Source organism: Desmodus rotundus, chromosome 4 (genome assembly GCF_022682495.2).
Source record: "Desmodus rotundus isolate HL8 chromosome 4, HLdesRot8A.1, whole genome shotgun sequence".
In the NCBI taxonomy this organism is placed as follows: domain Eukaryota; kingdom Metazoa; phylum Chordata; class Mammalia; order Chiroptera; family Phyllostomidae; genus Desmodus; species Desmodus rotundus.
The window spans coordinates 93,747,537-93,764,658 of NC_071390.1; the positions used below are offsets into that span (position 1 = coordinate 93,747,537).

The window sequence follows — 17,122 nt, forward strand, 5'->3', positions numbered from 1 at the left end:
GTCCCCCATACTCCCCTGTCATACAGAAGTGTTCAAGAGACACTGATATGTCTTACCTCTGCAGTCAGCGACTGCCAGAAAACTGCCATTGTTATTCTTAGCAGAATGTTACACATTGGCCTTTTTTAACTTAACATTTTAAAATTCATATTCCCAAGGGTGAGAACATTGGACTTTCTTTTAAGGTTTTAAAAATACTCTATATCAAAGTATAACAGCTAACATTTTTATAATCCTTTCACAAATACTACTTCTTTATTGGTCCCTAAAACAACCTTGTGAAGAAAGGGTTAATTATTCTCACTTGCCAGAGGAGGAAACGAATGCTAGAATGATTGTCCAAGGTCAACAGGCACTGAGTGGCAGTGTTGGCTCTTTCCATGACAGCAGGGTGGCGGCGGGTGCATTGTTGGAGGGTTTGGTAGGCCACATAAGTGCCAGCCCCAAGCCCATCAGGCATCTGCCATGTTACGACCGTGTTCACACAGCCTGAGCCTGCACAACGGCTGCTCTTCACGTAGGTGTCGCTGCTTTCACTATGACTGTGAAACTGTAACCAGACCCCAGTCCTGATATGACTAGATCTGTTCCGATGAAAGGATCATATTGACAAAAGAGGATCAGACAATCTGTGACAGCAGGACTGGGCCTTCTGATAACTGCAAAAGGCCATTTTCGTTGTGATCCCCATGCTACCACCATGAGCTCGACGCAGAAAGAGGAGGAGACCAGAGTCTCACATTCTTCACTGGAGACAAGATCACAAACCCCCTTTGGCCTTTCCCAACGTTCCTTTTTATTCTCAGCAGTGCGTTATCTGAGTCCACATGTTAGAAGCCCCCGTTGTGTTTGTGTAGTGAGCTCATTGTGTGTATTCAAGCACCACAGAAATGTTTAATTTTGTTTGCAGGTTTATCATTATCAATAAGGGTTTTATAACTACACAGGAGGTATTTCCGCATGGCCTTCCTCTTACTCCATTTGAAGGTCTCCACTTTCTATGATCCTTCAAATTACCTTTTCAAAGGAGTCTTTCTGACCACCATATAAATATTATCTTCACCCAATCCTGTGCTTTTTGGTCTCTATTCCTTTACCTTGCTCTATTAGTTTGTTCAAAAACACTTTCTGACCTGATATATTATTTTTTTCAATTTCTTTTTGTCTCCCCTGCCAGAGAGCAGATGCTCTATCTCCTTTGTTTGCTGTTGTATGTAGACAAGTGCCTGACACATAGTGGAGCTCAGTAAATATTTGTTGGGTGAATTGCTGAATTCTTTAATCTCCCCCAGTGTGTAGTATAATCCTAAACCTGCCATATGAGAGACCCTGGTAAAATAAAAAGGAAGCCCTATCTACGGGGAAAAAACTGTTAACTTACTTATCTGTAGTCAAAGTTTCTAGTTTCTGATTAACTGATTGATTGGGGGAAGGGAAGGGTCAGAAGGGAGAACCTTCGGACTTTGGGGCGGAAGTGCAGAGTCAGAACTACTCTCAGCCCCTGAATGAAGTGAACAAGCCCCCAAACCTGGTCCCTTCTTCAGATAGAAATGAGTGGTCCCAGCGTGTTTTCTTAAGATACTCAAAGGCTTTGGTTAGCTTATTTCATTAACTGAGTGGTAGGAGATTGTAGAGAGAAGCTGCGAGTCCAATTTTTGAGATCCAGTGATTTGTTACAAGTTTTTTCTGAAACTCAGAAGAAGTAAGAGCAGTGAAATAAATCCTCCTATATCCCAGTGCATGTGTTGAGTTTGTTTTTATGGGTTTTGTAAAGTCTACCTGGAAAATTTTCAGTCATTGCTTAAGGTCTAGATCAATGCCACCTCTTGTAGAGGTGCTGGTTCTTCAGGGCCTCTGGGAGCTACCAGTGTGCTTTGTTCATGTGGCTAACATTGGTCTCTTACCCTGTTCATTTAAATGACTATCTGTTAAGTGATATCCATTGATAGTTCTTTCTGAGCACTAGGAGGCCGGAAATCATCTCATCATGCTTCATGTCTCCAACATCCTGCTTGAGTGTCTGGTACATAGTTGGTACTTGATAAATGTTGAGAAAATAGATAACTGAATGCCTGAAAAAACAAGGGATTGCAGTCCAGCCACAATTATCCAGTTGTTAACATTTGGACCTCCTTTCTGGGGAAACTATTTGATTACAGTTTCTTGCTTTTCCTTCATTCAGGCACTCTGATTGTTCTGAAACATCCCTATCCAAGAGAAGTGGAAGAACCTTCCATCTATGAATCCGTCCGGGTTCACACAGCAATGCAGACAGGAAGAACAGAACACGACCTGGTGCCCACTGCACCTTCTGTAAGTGGCCATTAATCTAAGCCAGCTCTCTCACTGCCTAAGAGCGATAAAGTGCAGTAGAATGATATAATTTTCAAAGTATGTTTGTTCACATAAAAATTCTAACTTGGGATGTGTAACCTGGAAAGGAACACAAGGTTTTAAGCCTATGACTCAGTTCATTTGGTTCAGCATAAATTGTTTAAAAAAAAAAAAAAGATTCAATGCAATTAGTGAGGAGACCTTAAATACTTAGAAACTGACACAAATTCCCATCCTTACTTAGCCAAACTAGGTCATACTAGAATGAATGAGAGATGTTTAAGTTTACATAGTTGGCTGAACTATTATTCTTCAACAGGTTTCTAAAATGAAGAAAAAAAATGTTCTTTTACCTTTGAAGTGTAATGGAAGAAAAATATTTTCCCAAAATAGTTTACAGTAAACCCTTGGGATGTTATTTTCCTTGCCTTTTTTTCCTCCACCGAATGAAGGGTACAGACAGAAAACACGTGCACGTCTCTGCGACACGTGCCATTGCACGGGCGCAGTGCGCCCAGGTCGCTCATTGTTCTTCCAAGAGTCCGCTTCTTTTTGTTCTGTGAGCTGTGAGCTGCAGAGAGTCTTCTCTAGCTCCTCTGCCCTGCATTATGCTCAGGGCTCTCCTATTCGTTTTCTCTTTGTTTGCTGGTATAACATTCCTGGTATAAGACACCTGGATTTGTGCAGATGATAAAGAAGACAACACCCTAATGAAATATCAAGAACTAATTCTAGACAGTAACCATCACACTTGAAAAATTATCACTTGGAGATAAGTTATATTAAAATATGTGTGACCTTTCTGTCTCTGTAGTACTTTCTGTACTCTGCCACCAGAGACATCTCTCTTAAAAGATAGATTTACTGCATGACCTTCCTGCTTAACACCCATGGTCCGCCCAGCCACCCTGGACCCTGCTCATCTCTCTGACCTCACTATATGCTATTCCGACACTCATGCTCTGGAACCTGCCCCCCTTAGCAACATGCATTTCTGATTGTGCTCCTCCTCCCCACCCTACATCTAAAGTGCCACCAACACCACACTGTCCTCTCATTTTTTAAGTCTTGCATCAGAGATCAGTATCTTCCAGGAAGAGACTTCCTAGCTCCTGCTGGTTTCCTGTAAAATGCCCCTCTTCTGTGCCCCAAAGCACCCCTGTTTGCCTTTATTCTGGACTCGTCATACTGGAAGCTAATTACCTGCATGTGTGCCTGCCCTTCTCGGCAGCCTGACACTTCTGAGGAAAGGAATCATAGCTCGTCTTTGTAGCCTTGTAGCCTAGCCAGGTTTACAACACATGTTACCTTCTTGTCACTTCTTACATCTACTCAAAAATTAAAATCTTGGACATTGGTTGAGAAAGATATTTTAGTTTTGTTGGAGTTGAATAAAGAAGCATCAGACCTCACAACTAAAGAAATTTAGGGAAACAACAGAAATTGCCGTCAACCCAAGAACAAATGAAGACCGACCTCCCAATCTTTGTTTTCCAGTTGACCCACGCGTTCCCAATTTTTCTCTTTTCTTTACCCGTCCTTGCCCCACCACCAATCACTTCAACATGTCTTTCATCTGTACCCTCAGTTTAACTTCATTATCTCCTCTTTTACCCTTTTCCTGAAGATCTCCATTTAAGGTCAATCATATCATACCCTGCTGTGTATGTCCTTTATCAACGGTAAAATGCAAGTAATGCCTAATTTGAAGAGTTGCTGTGAGCATGAGATGCAGTATACTTAGGTAGAAGTAGACCACTTTAGCCCTGGCTGGTGTGGCTCAGTGGATTGGTTGCTGGCCTATGAACCGAAAGGTCTCTCATTCGATTCTCAGTCAGGGCACATGCCTGGGTTTGGGCCAGGTCCCCAATAGGGGGGCTGTAAGAGGCAACTGATGGATGTATCTCTCAAACATCGATGTTTCCCTCACTTTCTTCCTCCCTTCCCCTCTCTCTAAAAATAAATAAAATCTAAAAAAAATATGCTAAAACAATAAAGAAGTAGACTACTTTAGACCAAATCCTGGAAGCCTTATTATTTAACATCTTCGGTCACTCCAGGTATCAGGTGATTTACCTGCGCAAGTATCTAAATATGATCACACACAGAAGGTTCTGTATCACAGAGCTTTTTAAACAGTTGTGAGTGAATGGTTGAGAACAACTGCATTCACACCATCTAATGAGAAGTCCATGAAGTTCACTGTGCACTAATATAGACAGAAAACTGTAAAGGATTCCTAAGGGTTAGTGAAATGTCTCTTATTACTCCTCCCTAAGAAACAATTGATAACTACACCAGCCAACTGGGGAAACAGTTCTGATCAGGTCAGACGCTCTTGTCCCTTACTGAACATAAGTGTTCTCAGCCTTCATTGTTACCCCAAATGCCAACATAATGCTGTACCTCCATCTTCAACCACAGAGCTGAGGCCTTCCAGATTTCTCTCTTCCTTTTTTAAGGATGCTGGTCTTGCACAAGCTCTGGCAGTAGAGGAAGAAAATTAAGTCCTATTTACAGAAAAAAGAACTTCTTACTTAAAGTGAAAATGAAAACAGATGTCCCATTGCCCAGAAATGTAAATGGTTATGTAACACTGTTTAACATCCTTTGGCAACTGCATTTGGGGAAATTACTATTTATATATTTTATAAACAACATAAGATTTGGTTCCTGAGGTAGGATGAAATTTAACTAATTTAGTTACTTAAATTTTTAGTGGAATTTATTGGGGGAAATACTGCTAATAAATATAGGTTTCAAGTGTACAGCTCTATAACACATCGTCTGTATATTGCACTGTGTGTTCACCACCCAAAGTCAAGTCTCCTTCTCTCACCATTTATTCTTCCTTTACACTCTTCTACCTTCCTCATTACATCCCTTTCCCTCTGACAATCACCTTGCTGTTATCTATGAGGTGTTTTTCTTTGCTTAATACCTTCACCTTTTCCACCAAGCCCCAAAACGCCTCCCTTTTGACAGCTGTCAGTCTGTTCATATCTATGAGTCTGTTTCTGTTTTGTTAGGTTATTTGGTTCATTAGCTTCCACATATAAGTGAAATCACATGGCATTTGTCTTTCTCTGACTGGCTTAGTTCACTTAGTATAATGCTCTCCAGGTCCATCCATGCTGTCAGAAAAGATAAGATTTCCTTCTTGTTTATGGCCAAGTAGTCGTCCACTGTGTAAATGTACCACAGCTTTTTTATCCATTCACCCACAGATGGATACTTAGGCTGCTTCCAAATCTTGGCTACTGTAAATAATGCTATGAACATAGGGGTTCATATATTCTTTCAAGTTAGTGTTTTGGGCTACTTCAAATATATTCTCAGAAGTGAAATTGCTGCATCAGAATGCAATTCCATTCTTAATTCTTTGAGGTAATTCCAAACTGTTTTCCACAGTGGCTGCACCAATCTACATTCCCACCAACAGTGCAAGAGGGTTCCCTTTCTTCACACCTCAATAACACTTGTTGTTTGCTGATTTATTGATGATAGCAATTATAACAGGTGTGAAGTGTTATCTCACTGCGGTTTTAACTTGCATCTCTATGCAAGTGATGGCTAGTGATGTTGAACATCTTTTCTTTCATATGTCTATTGGCCATCTGTATGTTCTCTTTGGAGAAGTGTCTGTTCAGGTCCTTTGCCCATTTTTTAATTGACTTGTTGTTTTTCTGGTGTTGAGTTATACAAGTTCCTTATAAATTTCTAATATTAACCCCTTATCAGATGTATCATTGGTGAGTATGTTCTCCCATTCAGTGGGTTGTCTTTTCATTTTGTTGATGGTTTCCTTTGCTGTGCAAAAACTTGTTAATTTGATGTAGCCCCATTCGTTTATTTTTTTTCTTTTGTTTCCCTTGCCTGGGGAGATATATCAGAAAAAAAATATATTGCTACAAGAAATGCCTGATATTTTACTTCTTATGATTTATTCTAGAATGTTTATGGTTTTGAGTCTAACATTTAAGTCTTTAATCCATTTTGAGTTTACTCTTTTTTTTTTTTTTTTTTTTTTTGCTTGGAGTGGGGAAGGTGGCCGATCTCTCAAAGAAGGGCCAAGAGCCTTTTCCTCAATGGGCTTTTATTGGGTTCAATTTGCACAGGAATACAGGTAAAGCTCATCAATCATTGTCAGGCAGTAAAGATCAAACAATAGATAACAAACAAAGAACTCTGAGTCAGGGTCAATTAGCTAAAGGGCTATAAGACTTTGGCTACAAAGTCTTGGAAACAAACTCATTTCAGGCTTGGACCCTTATCGTTTAAATTGAGGGTATTAGCAAAGCAAGTTTCACAGGATTTTATGCATTCTTTCTTAGGCTCAGGGAACCTGCCCTTTCCAGCACAGGGCTGCACCCACCTCTGGCATTGTTTCAGGCTTAAGTAGAGCAGGGGAATTAAGGCAGCCAAGAGATTAGGAGACTTCTTGCAGACAGAATGAGGACTCAGGCTATGTCAAAGCCGAGGGGCGAGGGTCCATCACCCCCTTTTTCTATAGCCCTCCAAGTCCTTCCCTGTGGGCCTCTTCATGACCATGCCTGTCTTAGGTCGTCCCTCCCTTGAGGAATCTTACCCGTCATTGGCTAACTGGTCAGGCTCAGGGCCAAGCAGGGTAAAGTAAAGTGGGCAGGGGTGGTGCCCCTGCCAGGGAGATAAGCTTTGTCTCCTTAGTGGCTTATGGTCCCAAGGTCTCTGACTCAGCCTTAGCCATGGGGGTTTACAGCTTCTGAAACCAGGCAGGGCGGTTCCCAACATCTCCCCCTTTTTTGTTTGTGAAATCAATTGTAGTTGTCAAGGCTGTGAAACCTACTATTTGCTGTTCCCGAATGCAATCTGGAGCAAACAATCTCCATATACATCGTAAAGCACAAATAAGGGTTAAGACAAAGAGGCACCCAAAGGCTGCCATGACCTAAACTCGTAAATTCAGTCCATCGAACCAGTTTTTAGGGTTCAGCCATTGTAGGTTATCGTGGAGGGTCTGGAACACTTTCTGTTCAGTTAAGCGTTTGATGTCACTGAGCTGCTGGTGGAGCTCAAGCTGGAGCTGATCAATTTGTCCTTTGAGATTGGTAGAGAATGTGCCCTGCAGGCGATAACGAATATCTGCCCAGGAATGTTGAGTGGAATTCCACTTCAGGGGGTGACACACAGCTTAGAGAAATCTGGATTGGGGGAGTCCAATGGAGTGGAGATGGGTCGCCACTGCAGAAGCCTTTTCTGTGATGTGGCTTCACCCTCTTCACCACCAGCTCCAAAGGCCCTTCTGGAGAGTATACACAAGCATACCCTCTTCCCCAAGTTGATAGTTCAACTGGGCCTTTCTATCTTCCTTCCCCTAACGGGTCTTTGTATAAGACCAAGGGGTGTGGGCCTGCAGGCCTGTTTTGTACGAAGTGTTTGTCTATGGGTGACTTCAGATTATCATCACAATTCAAAAATTGTACGTATATATGGCTAGCATGGTTAAATTCCTGGGGGATATTCCCTGACTCCCCCTTTTTTGTTTGTTTAATAATGTTTTAAAGGTCTGGTGAGCTCTTTCAACAATTTCTTGGCCCGTGGGGTCATTTTGAGTTTACTCTTGTGTGTGGTGTAAAAAGATGGTCTAGTTTTCCTTTTATCACATATCTGTGCAATTTTCCCAACACCATTTATTGAATAGACTATCTTTACCCCATTATATGTTCTTACCTCCTTTGTCACATATTAACTGACCATAAAGACATAGGTTTATTTTGAAACTTTCTATTCTGTTTCATTGATCCATATGTCTATTTTTATGCCAGTACCATGCTGTTTTGATTACTATGTCAGATAGTGTGATTCCTCCAACTTTGTTCTTCTTCCTTAAGATTACTGTGGTTATTCGGTGTCTTTTGTGGTTTCATATAATTTTTTGGAACATTTGTTCTTGTTCTGTGAAATACGCCAGTGGTATCTTGGTAGGGGCTGTGTTGAATCTATAGATTGCTTTGGATACTATGGACATTTTAACGATGTTAATTCTTCCTATCCATGAAGACAGTGTATGCTTCCACTTACTTGTATCTTTTTCCATTTCTGTGGTTAAATCTTTGGTTAAATTTAATTCTAGGTATTTTATTTTTTGAAGCAATTTTGAATGTTTATTTTTAATTTTCTTCTCTGCTAGTTCATTGTTGATGTATAAAAATGCAGCTGATTTCTGGGTATTTATTTTGTATTCTATTTACACTGTGAGTTCACTTCCGAATTGTTGTAGCTATTGTCTTCTTCCTCCTTTTTAATATTATTACCTCCTTTAAACTCAATGAAATATTGAAGTGTGTAGTACCCCATTCTTAAAAATGATACTGCTTCTGTCTGCGAGTTAGTAATTTTACTCACAGTTTTGTGTTTGTTCTTTGTCTCTGGTAGAGTAACCTACCTGAGTATTTCCTTCAATGGAGGATCTTCTGGTAGTAAATTCCCTCAGCATCTGTATGTCTGGAAAAGTCTTTATTTCTTCTTTACATCTAAAAGTTAACTTTGCTGGATATATTATTCCTATCAAGTAATTTTTCTCTTTTAGTAGTTTGACTATTTGATCCCACTTTCTCCTAGCTTGTAGGGTTTCTGCTGAGAAATCCAATGATGATCTAATTGGATTTCTTTTATCAGTTACTATCTCCTTTTCCCTGGCTTCCCTGAGAATTCTTTCTTTGTTGTTAATTTTTGACAGTTTTGATACAGTGTGCCTTGGCCAACACCTTTTTTGGGTAGAGATAATTAGGTGCTCTCTTTGCTTTTTGGACTTGAGGATCCAGCTCTTCCTATAGGTTTGGGATGTCCTTTTCATCTATTTGTTTGAATAGAATCTCTGTTCCCTTTTCCCTGTCTTCTTCTTCTGGTATGCTGATTATTCTTATATTACTCTTTCTTATAGAGTCAGATAGTTCTCACAGAAGTTTTTCATTATCTTATGTTTAAGTCTCTTTCTTCTTTCCTTTGTGTCATATCTAAATTTCTATCTTTGATATCACTGATTCTTTCTTCCATTTGGTCAGCTCTCTTCTCTATGCTTCCTAGTTCATTCTTTATCTCTTTTATCGAGTTCTTCATCTCCAGAATTGCTATTTGGTTCTTTTTTTAAAGTTTCAGTCTCTTTGGTAAAGTACTTGTTTTGTTCATTGAAATTATTTCTGAGTTTATTAAACTGCCTATCTGTGTTTTCTTGTAACTCATTGCGTTTTTTCAGAACTGTAATCTTGAATTCTCTGTCATTTAAATCACATATCCTCACTCATGTTTATTTTCTGGAGATTATTTTTTCATTTTCTTTCTGAGCTGCCTTGTTACCTTGGTTATTCATGGCATTTGATGGGTTATTTCTCTGTTTATGCACGTATATATGAGTGGCACTTCTCTAGCAGATTCATAAGAAGTCTTTCTATGGTTTTCCAATAGGTAGAGCTGTGGGCCGGAAGATGTCCTGTGTTACCTGGGAAAGTGGGCATCCCCTCTGTGTTCAGGTCACCTCAGTCTCAGGGCATCAGCCTCTCAGGGGAAATGTGGTGGACAATGGGCTTCCGAATCCATGAAATCATAGTGCTGTCCCCTGCAGCCAGATGGTGCAGCCTCAATGGGTGGGGGTGGGGTGAGCGGGGTTGGGGGGGCTGGGGGAGGGAGGCTGACTAGTGTCTCTGTTACTTTGTTCTCCCAGTAATAGTGACCCGCAGACCTCAGCAACCTCCTTTCCATATCTCCCTCGATCTTGGGATTAGTCACAGAGTGTACCTGTGGCTCAGGGAAAAAATGTTTCTGTAGTACCGGTTTTCCGGGTTGGAGATAATGGGCTCTGCAACTCAGCACTCACTGCTACAGCTGCTCCTGGGGCCTACTGCTAGCTCTGGGAAGGTAAGGGGAGGCAGCCAGGGTCTGGGACTTTGTTCTCTGTCTGCAATGCTGATTGCCAGACAACCGTGGCCACACGTCTGTGCTTCCTTCCTGCACAGGTCACTGGGTTCAGCAGCAGCATACTGACTACTCCTGCAGGAATGCTCATTGTATTCCTCTGCTTATCCCAGCGTAAGCGAGTGCCAGCGGCAAACCGATTCCTCCCTTCTCTGGTCTGAGCCCTGCAGTAAGCTCTAGGCTATGAGCTCCGGGGTGCACATCTCTCGTATCATCTCAGCTTTTCTCCCTTCCCACCTCCCCGCCTCACTCCCACTTGCTCACCTTCTGATGTGTCAATACATGGATCTCTCAGATGTGCTTGTGTGTTGAGCAGGGAATCATTTTTTGAATTACAGCTGTTCAAATTGTTGAAACTTCAAGGGGAGAGACCAAGGGGAGCTCTCATGCTGTCATTCCTCCCACATCCTCTAAACTTTTTTATAAGTGCCTGCAATACACCCAGTTTTAAGCACTGGTGATTTGGCAGTACGTTAGACAAAGGCTCCCCTCTCCTTGAGCCCACATTTCAGGGGAGGGGTCACAGGCACTAATCAATGCAATAATATAAAACCAATAGTGATACATCTTTAAAAAGAGAAAGCAGGATAAAGGGAGAAGAGAGATGCAGGGGAGGCTCCTTTGAGGAGGGGACATTTGAGCAGAGGCTTTTCTGAAGGAAAGGGAACACTCGTGACAACAGGTGGGAGTGTTGCAGGCAGAGAGAACAGCACAAAAGCCCTATGCTGGGAACCACACTGAGATGTTTTAAAGTCTAGCAGGAAGATCATAATGACCAGCATGGAATGAGCTGCAGGGAAGGTGACAGGAGATGAAATTGTGGGGGTAATGAGGGGTCAGATCATGAAAGATGGTGGCATTCTCAAGAGGGAGAACTGTCCAGCTAAGTGTTTGGAGATTTCTGAGAGTGTTTTAGTTGTCACGGTGCTTGGGGCACTACTGGCATGAGTGTCAAGAACTGTGAGGAACCTAAGACTTCCCTACCTGCAGGCCACCAGTGAGCCTACCACAGTTTCACGAGAGCTGGTACATGGCACCAGGCTTCTGGTTGTCTGCCTTTTCCTGCAGAGGAAGACACTTTTAATCTTTTAAGGCTGTTTGCTATAAAAATATGCTTTAAAATTTGGTCTAGGAAAAACAGCCGTTACTGCCTTGCTCATAAGATGCACAGAAACAGAAGAGACCCCTGGAGAATTGTTTCCCAACGATGAGCAGCCGCCGTGGAGGCCGCACATGCTTCCCTGCCTGGTGAAGAAGCACCCGCCCACAGCGCCAGTGGTCCCTCTTTACACAACACGAAGGGTTGTGCAGGGCGGCATAGAATTTGTTTCTGTCCTAAGCATTCATGAGAAATTTTAATATTTTTGAGTAACATAATTTGTTTTTAAGTTTGGGGAAAAGGGTCATTATTACTACTACGTGCAAAAGGGAGTGGGGGCAAAGGTGGAGGCAAGGAGACCAGGTGGGAGACTGTGAACAGCCGACCAGGTAAAAGATGGTGGTGGTTGAAACTGGGGAGAGGGGATAAGAACGGGTACTTAGAACAGGAGGAAGGGATAACTGGTCAGTTTTAGAGTGTGTGTTGCATGTAGCAGAGACAAGACTTACTGATGGGTTGAATGCGCTCTGTGACAGAAAGAGCAACAGGGGAAACGCTTCATTTACCAAGATGGCTAAAGCGTCAGGAGGAATGGGTTTGCGGGGGATGGGAACGAGGAGTTCTCTTTGGAACCAGGGAAATGTGAGATACAAATTAGTGGTGTTGATAGAGATTACGTGAGATAATATATTTTAAGTACCTGACATAGAGTAAGTCCTATCTGAAATGTTAGCTTCCTTAGCTTTCCTTTTGTGGTATTTGACATTTTTAACAACTTCCTTCTAAAATTTCAGTTCCTTTTGCTTCTGTGACATTTTTCTCTATTCTGTTATCTCTTTAACACATTTTATACTTCCTTTTCTTGGACACTCCCCTTGTATGTTTGTGATTTTTTAGCAGTCTGTCTTTGGAGCTCTCTCACAGTTAACACTTTAGTGTCTATTCTTCTAGCCTCTCTCTTGAAAAAAGATTATATATTATGTATATAACATACCTATTATACATATAAAAATGAGCTCTTCATTGTAAATAGAGTTCAATGTGCTTGTTTAATTATCTTGTGAATATCTTCCATGTCACTACAGTTTTCTAAAATGTCATTAAAACAAATTTCTAAATATTCCAATATTTAGATACAGCATAATTTATTAAGTTAATTCTCTATTATGTTTTTACATTCTATTTTTGGTAGTTGTTCAAAGTTTGTTAAAAGTATACAAGCTATTTATTATTTTAAATGATTTCAAACTGACAGGGGAAAATTGCAAGAATAGTACAAAGATTATACCATACACAAAAATAAACTCAAATGGATCGAAGATTTAAATATTACACTTGAAACCATAAAAATCCTAGAAGAAAACACAAGCAGTAGAACCTCAGAAATTTCTCGTAGCAATATTTTTTTCAGATATATCGTCTCAGGCAAAGGAAACAAAGGAAAACATAAATGAATGGTACTACATCAAGCTAAAAATTTTTTGTACAGCAAAGGAAATCATCAACAAAATGAAAAGAAAACCCACTGAATGGGAAAATGTATTCACCTGTGATACATCTGATGGAGTTAATTCAAAATTTATAAAGAACTCAATACCAAAAAAAACAAACAAGCCAATTAAAAAATGGGCAAAGGCCCTGGCTGTTGTGGCTCAGTGGATTGAGTGCCAACCTGCAAACCAAAGGGTCACTAGTTCAATTTTCAGTCAGGGCACATGCCTGGGTTGCAGGCCAGGTCCCCAGTAGGGGTGCGCGAGAGGCAATCACACATTAACATTTCTCTCCCACTTATTCTCTCTCCCTTTCCCTCTCTCTAAAAATAAATAAATAAAATCTCTTTAAAAATGGGCAAAGGACTTGAATAGATGCTTCTCCAAAGAGGACATACAGATGGCCAATAGATATATAAAAAGATGTTCAATGTCACTAATCATCAGAGAAATACAAACTAAAACCACGATGAAATATCGCCTCACACCTGTCAGAATGACTATCATCAATAAATCAACAAACAAGTGTTGGCAAGATGTGGAGAAAAGGGAGCCCTCATGCACTGTTGGTGGGAATGCAGATTGGTGCAGCCATTGTGGAAAACAGTATGGAATTACCTCAAAAAAATTAAAAATGGATCTGCATTATGACCCAGCAATTCCACTTCTGGGAGTATATTTGAAGAAGTCTGAAACACTAATTTGAAAGAGTATATGCATCCCTATGTTCATTGTAGCATTATTTATAACAGCCAAGATTTAGAAGAAGCCCAAGTGCCCATCAGTAGATGAGTGGATAAAAAAGCCATGGTGCATTTACACAGTGGGATACTGCTTGGCCATAAAAAAAAGAAGGAAATCTTACCTTTTCTGACAGCATGGATGGACCTGGGAGCATTATGCTAAGTGAAATAAGCCAGTCAGAAAAAGACAAATACCGTATGATTTCACTCATATGAGGAATCTAATGAAAAACAAACAAGCAATGTAGAAACAGGCTCATAAATAAAGAGAACAGACTGACAGCCGTCAGAGGGGAGGAGGGTTGGGTGGGTAGGTGGAAAAGGTGAAGGAATTGAGCAAAGAAAAAAGAAAACTCATTGATACAGAGAACAGTATGGTGATCACCAGAGGGAAAGGGGAGTAGGGGAGGAAGAAGAGGGTACATGGGGGATAAATGCTGATGGAAGGAGACTGGACTTGGGGTGGTGAGCACACAATACAATATACAGATGACATATCATAGAATTATGCACCTGAAACCTATGTAATTCTATTAACCAATGTCACCCCCAAAAATTCAATAAAAAATGTTAAAGGAGTAAAACAAAAGAATGTGTTTGTCCCTGAGCCATCTGAGAGTAAATTACTGACACGATACCTTATTGCCCCAGTACTTCAATACGCATTTCCTCCACACAAGCGCATTTGCTACGTGACCACATACAGCCATTCAAATTCCAAAACTAACAGTGACACGTGCCACCGTCCCACCCATGCATCTCATTCAGGATGCACCACTTTTCCCAGTAAGTTTCTGTACAACGAAAGGGTTCAGTCCGCAATAACAAGTGGTATTTATTTTCCCCCATCTCTTGAGTATTCTTCACTCTGAGCAGTTCCTCAGTTTTTCCTTGATTTCACGGCTTTAACACTTCTGAAAATTAAAGGTCGGCTACTCTGTGAACTGTTCTTCAACTTTGTTTTGCCTGATGTTGCCTTAAAATTAGATTCCGGCTTTGCAGTTTTGGTAGAAACACCGCAGAGGTGGTATTTGCCCTTCTCGGTGCGTCCTCTCAGGTGCACATACTTTCAATCTGTCTCAATAAGGTGTGTTTGCTGCTTGATTTGGTGGTGTCCGCTAGGTTTCTTCACTCTAAAATCGCTTTGTTCCCTTCTTTGTTATTACTGTTTTGGGCAAAGGTTGAGACTAAGTAAATATCCTGTTCCTCATTAAACTTTTATCCACCAGTTTTAGCATCCATTGATATTTCTTGGCTATTTAATTATTTCTATATTGTTACCAAATGGAACTTCCGTGATTCTAATTTTTCTTTTACATTTATTGGCTGTCATTGTACTATAAGAAACAGCTTTTTATTTTCTGAAGTTCTGCAATCATTTATTTTTATATCATTGACCTATAGTCATGACTATCATTATTTATTTTGATGCTTTTAATTTTCCCAGGTTGGCCATTAAGAGCTCATTCAAGGTGACTTCCATGTTATTATAAGCTCATAGTTCTGTGAGACATTTTTTTTACTTCCTTGTGTAGCATAATGTTCTCGGGTTATCTTATACATTCCTTGCATCCATTTCTAGAATCAGCTATTTCTCTAAGAAATTCTTTTCTTTTTTTCTGGAAGTGTGGTACTTTAGAAGCCAAGATCTGGATGCTACGTGTTTATTGTTATTAGGATGTCACTCTCTCAGCGCACTCTGAGAGCAGAGCTGGCAAGAGTATGTGTGCGTAGGCGTATGTACACACACCTATATTGATATCTATAGTTAATTCTACTTCTATCTACATTTGTCTGTCTATCATCTGTCTACCTACCTCTAACTATATCTCTATGTCAATACCTCTCTACCCATCATCCATCTGTGGGTTCATGCCACTACCTCCAATCCTAATCTAGTACCAAAAGGCTCCTTCTAGTATTTTCACTTCTCATAGTTGTAACTCCCCTCTCCCACAGTGAAGAATGCAGATTTCATTGTCTTCAATACACTTACTCATTTTTGATCGATCAAATGCAAGCAATCTCCTATTGCCCAGGGACCACTGCGCAGCCATTGCTACTCTTATCCCACTGCAAGTGCCCACCTACTCTGACTTGGCTCTATCGCTATGCCCTGTCTGCCGCTTCCATCCCTTCAGGCAGAAAACACCCTGCCCCCCACCTTCCAGGCTTCAATACCTCACTCCGAGCCGCTGCAGCCTCCGTTGTCAACACAGACGCTCTCTGTACCCTGCCGTGTCCACCCTGTACTAACGTGGAATGCCCTGCACACACTCATATTGATGGCCACCTTGCTTCCCCTCACCCAATGACTTCTGACTAAATTTAAGGCAGGCAGGCACCCCAGCGGATAGAAAGGATGATAGGAAGGCTAATCCTTTCTTTTTAAACATTTAAGCGGTTTCCAATTTGAGACTCTTATAAATAGCTTTCCTGTTATAGATCATAATTTTTTTAAAAAAGATAAATCTGCTATGTAATTATTTCCCTCCTTACTTGCTGGGACCATGAATAAAATTAGTAGTCTCAGCTCTTCCCTCCCAGCCTTCCAGTTATCTACCAAAACCTTAGAAAAATATTAGACTCATAGTATATTGCTTGGATGGAGGTGAGATGAAGTGAGCAGCAGCATCATTCCTTAGCTTGACTCCAATGAACAATTCTGTCAGTCTCCTATGTAACAATTTACCCGTAATTATTTTACCTCATCAAACTTTAACCTGCAACAACCAAAGTCTTATTTTTTGCCATTTTCATAATAACTGAACAAAGTTCAGCCACTTCAATTTCTTTTAATGTCAAAATAAGTGAAGTGATTACACTAAATTAAATTCACCATATTGTTTATGATCATTTAAATGAACACTTGAGAAGTTCATTCTTGCTTTAATGCTATAAAATTTTAAAAGAAGTGGTTAGTTATTATTTCTTGCTTTAACTCTTTTCACTGTGATGGTTATTGTTCCTCTTTTTATTTGGTGGAGAGAATTTACCTCAGGGAAAAAAAATAGTCTGGAAACTCCCATAAAAAGAACCTTGACGTCAACTAAGTTATTTCCCAATTTTTATTCATTTTTCCTCATTAAGATCAGATATATTATAACACCATATCACAACAAAACATCTACCAGGAGTTCAATTTCTACAGAACTCTATAAAATTATAAATTTCTTCATCTTACAGTCCTTATTTTATGCAAATTTCTATTAACACAGCCCCCTACCATTTGTTACATTTTCTAGTTTCTAGGGAAGTGTCTCGTTACCTTTGAATTAATGATATGTGAGTTAAAAGAAATGATTCATTCTCACTTCCAATTCCTTTTGGATCAATCAAGTATAAGTACATCTGCATTCCTGAAACTCTGTCCCATGGAATATAGATCTCAACTGATGGTGTATGAAAAACTAAAGAGGGGGTTGGTGGAGGATTATGCAATAAAACAAATATTGGAATGGCATTGCTAATGTTCCCTTTTAAAAATTCACAAAGTACATTAGCAT

At 40.3% G+C, this 17,122-nt stretch overlaps 1 protein-coding gene across 2 annotated transcripts in view; it reads left to right on the top strand.

Moving 5' to 3' along the window:
- Window positions 1–17,122, top strand: part of DAPP1 (dual adaptor of phosphotyrosine and 3-phosphoinositides 1) — a 55,304-nt gene that overhangs the window by 30,332 nt on the left and 7,850 nt on the right. For both annotated transcript variants that reach the window (XM_045183655.3, XM_024574733.3), the window contains one exon: window positions 2,183–2,313. In XM_045183655.3, coding sequence (XP_045039590.1) covers window positions 2,183–2,313 — 131 coding nt within the window. The remainder of the gene's footprint in view (window positions 1–2,182; window positions 2,314–17,122) is intronic.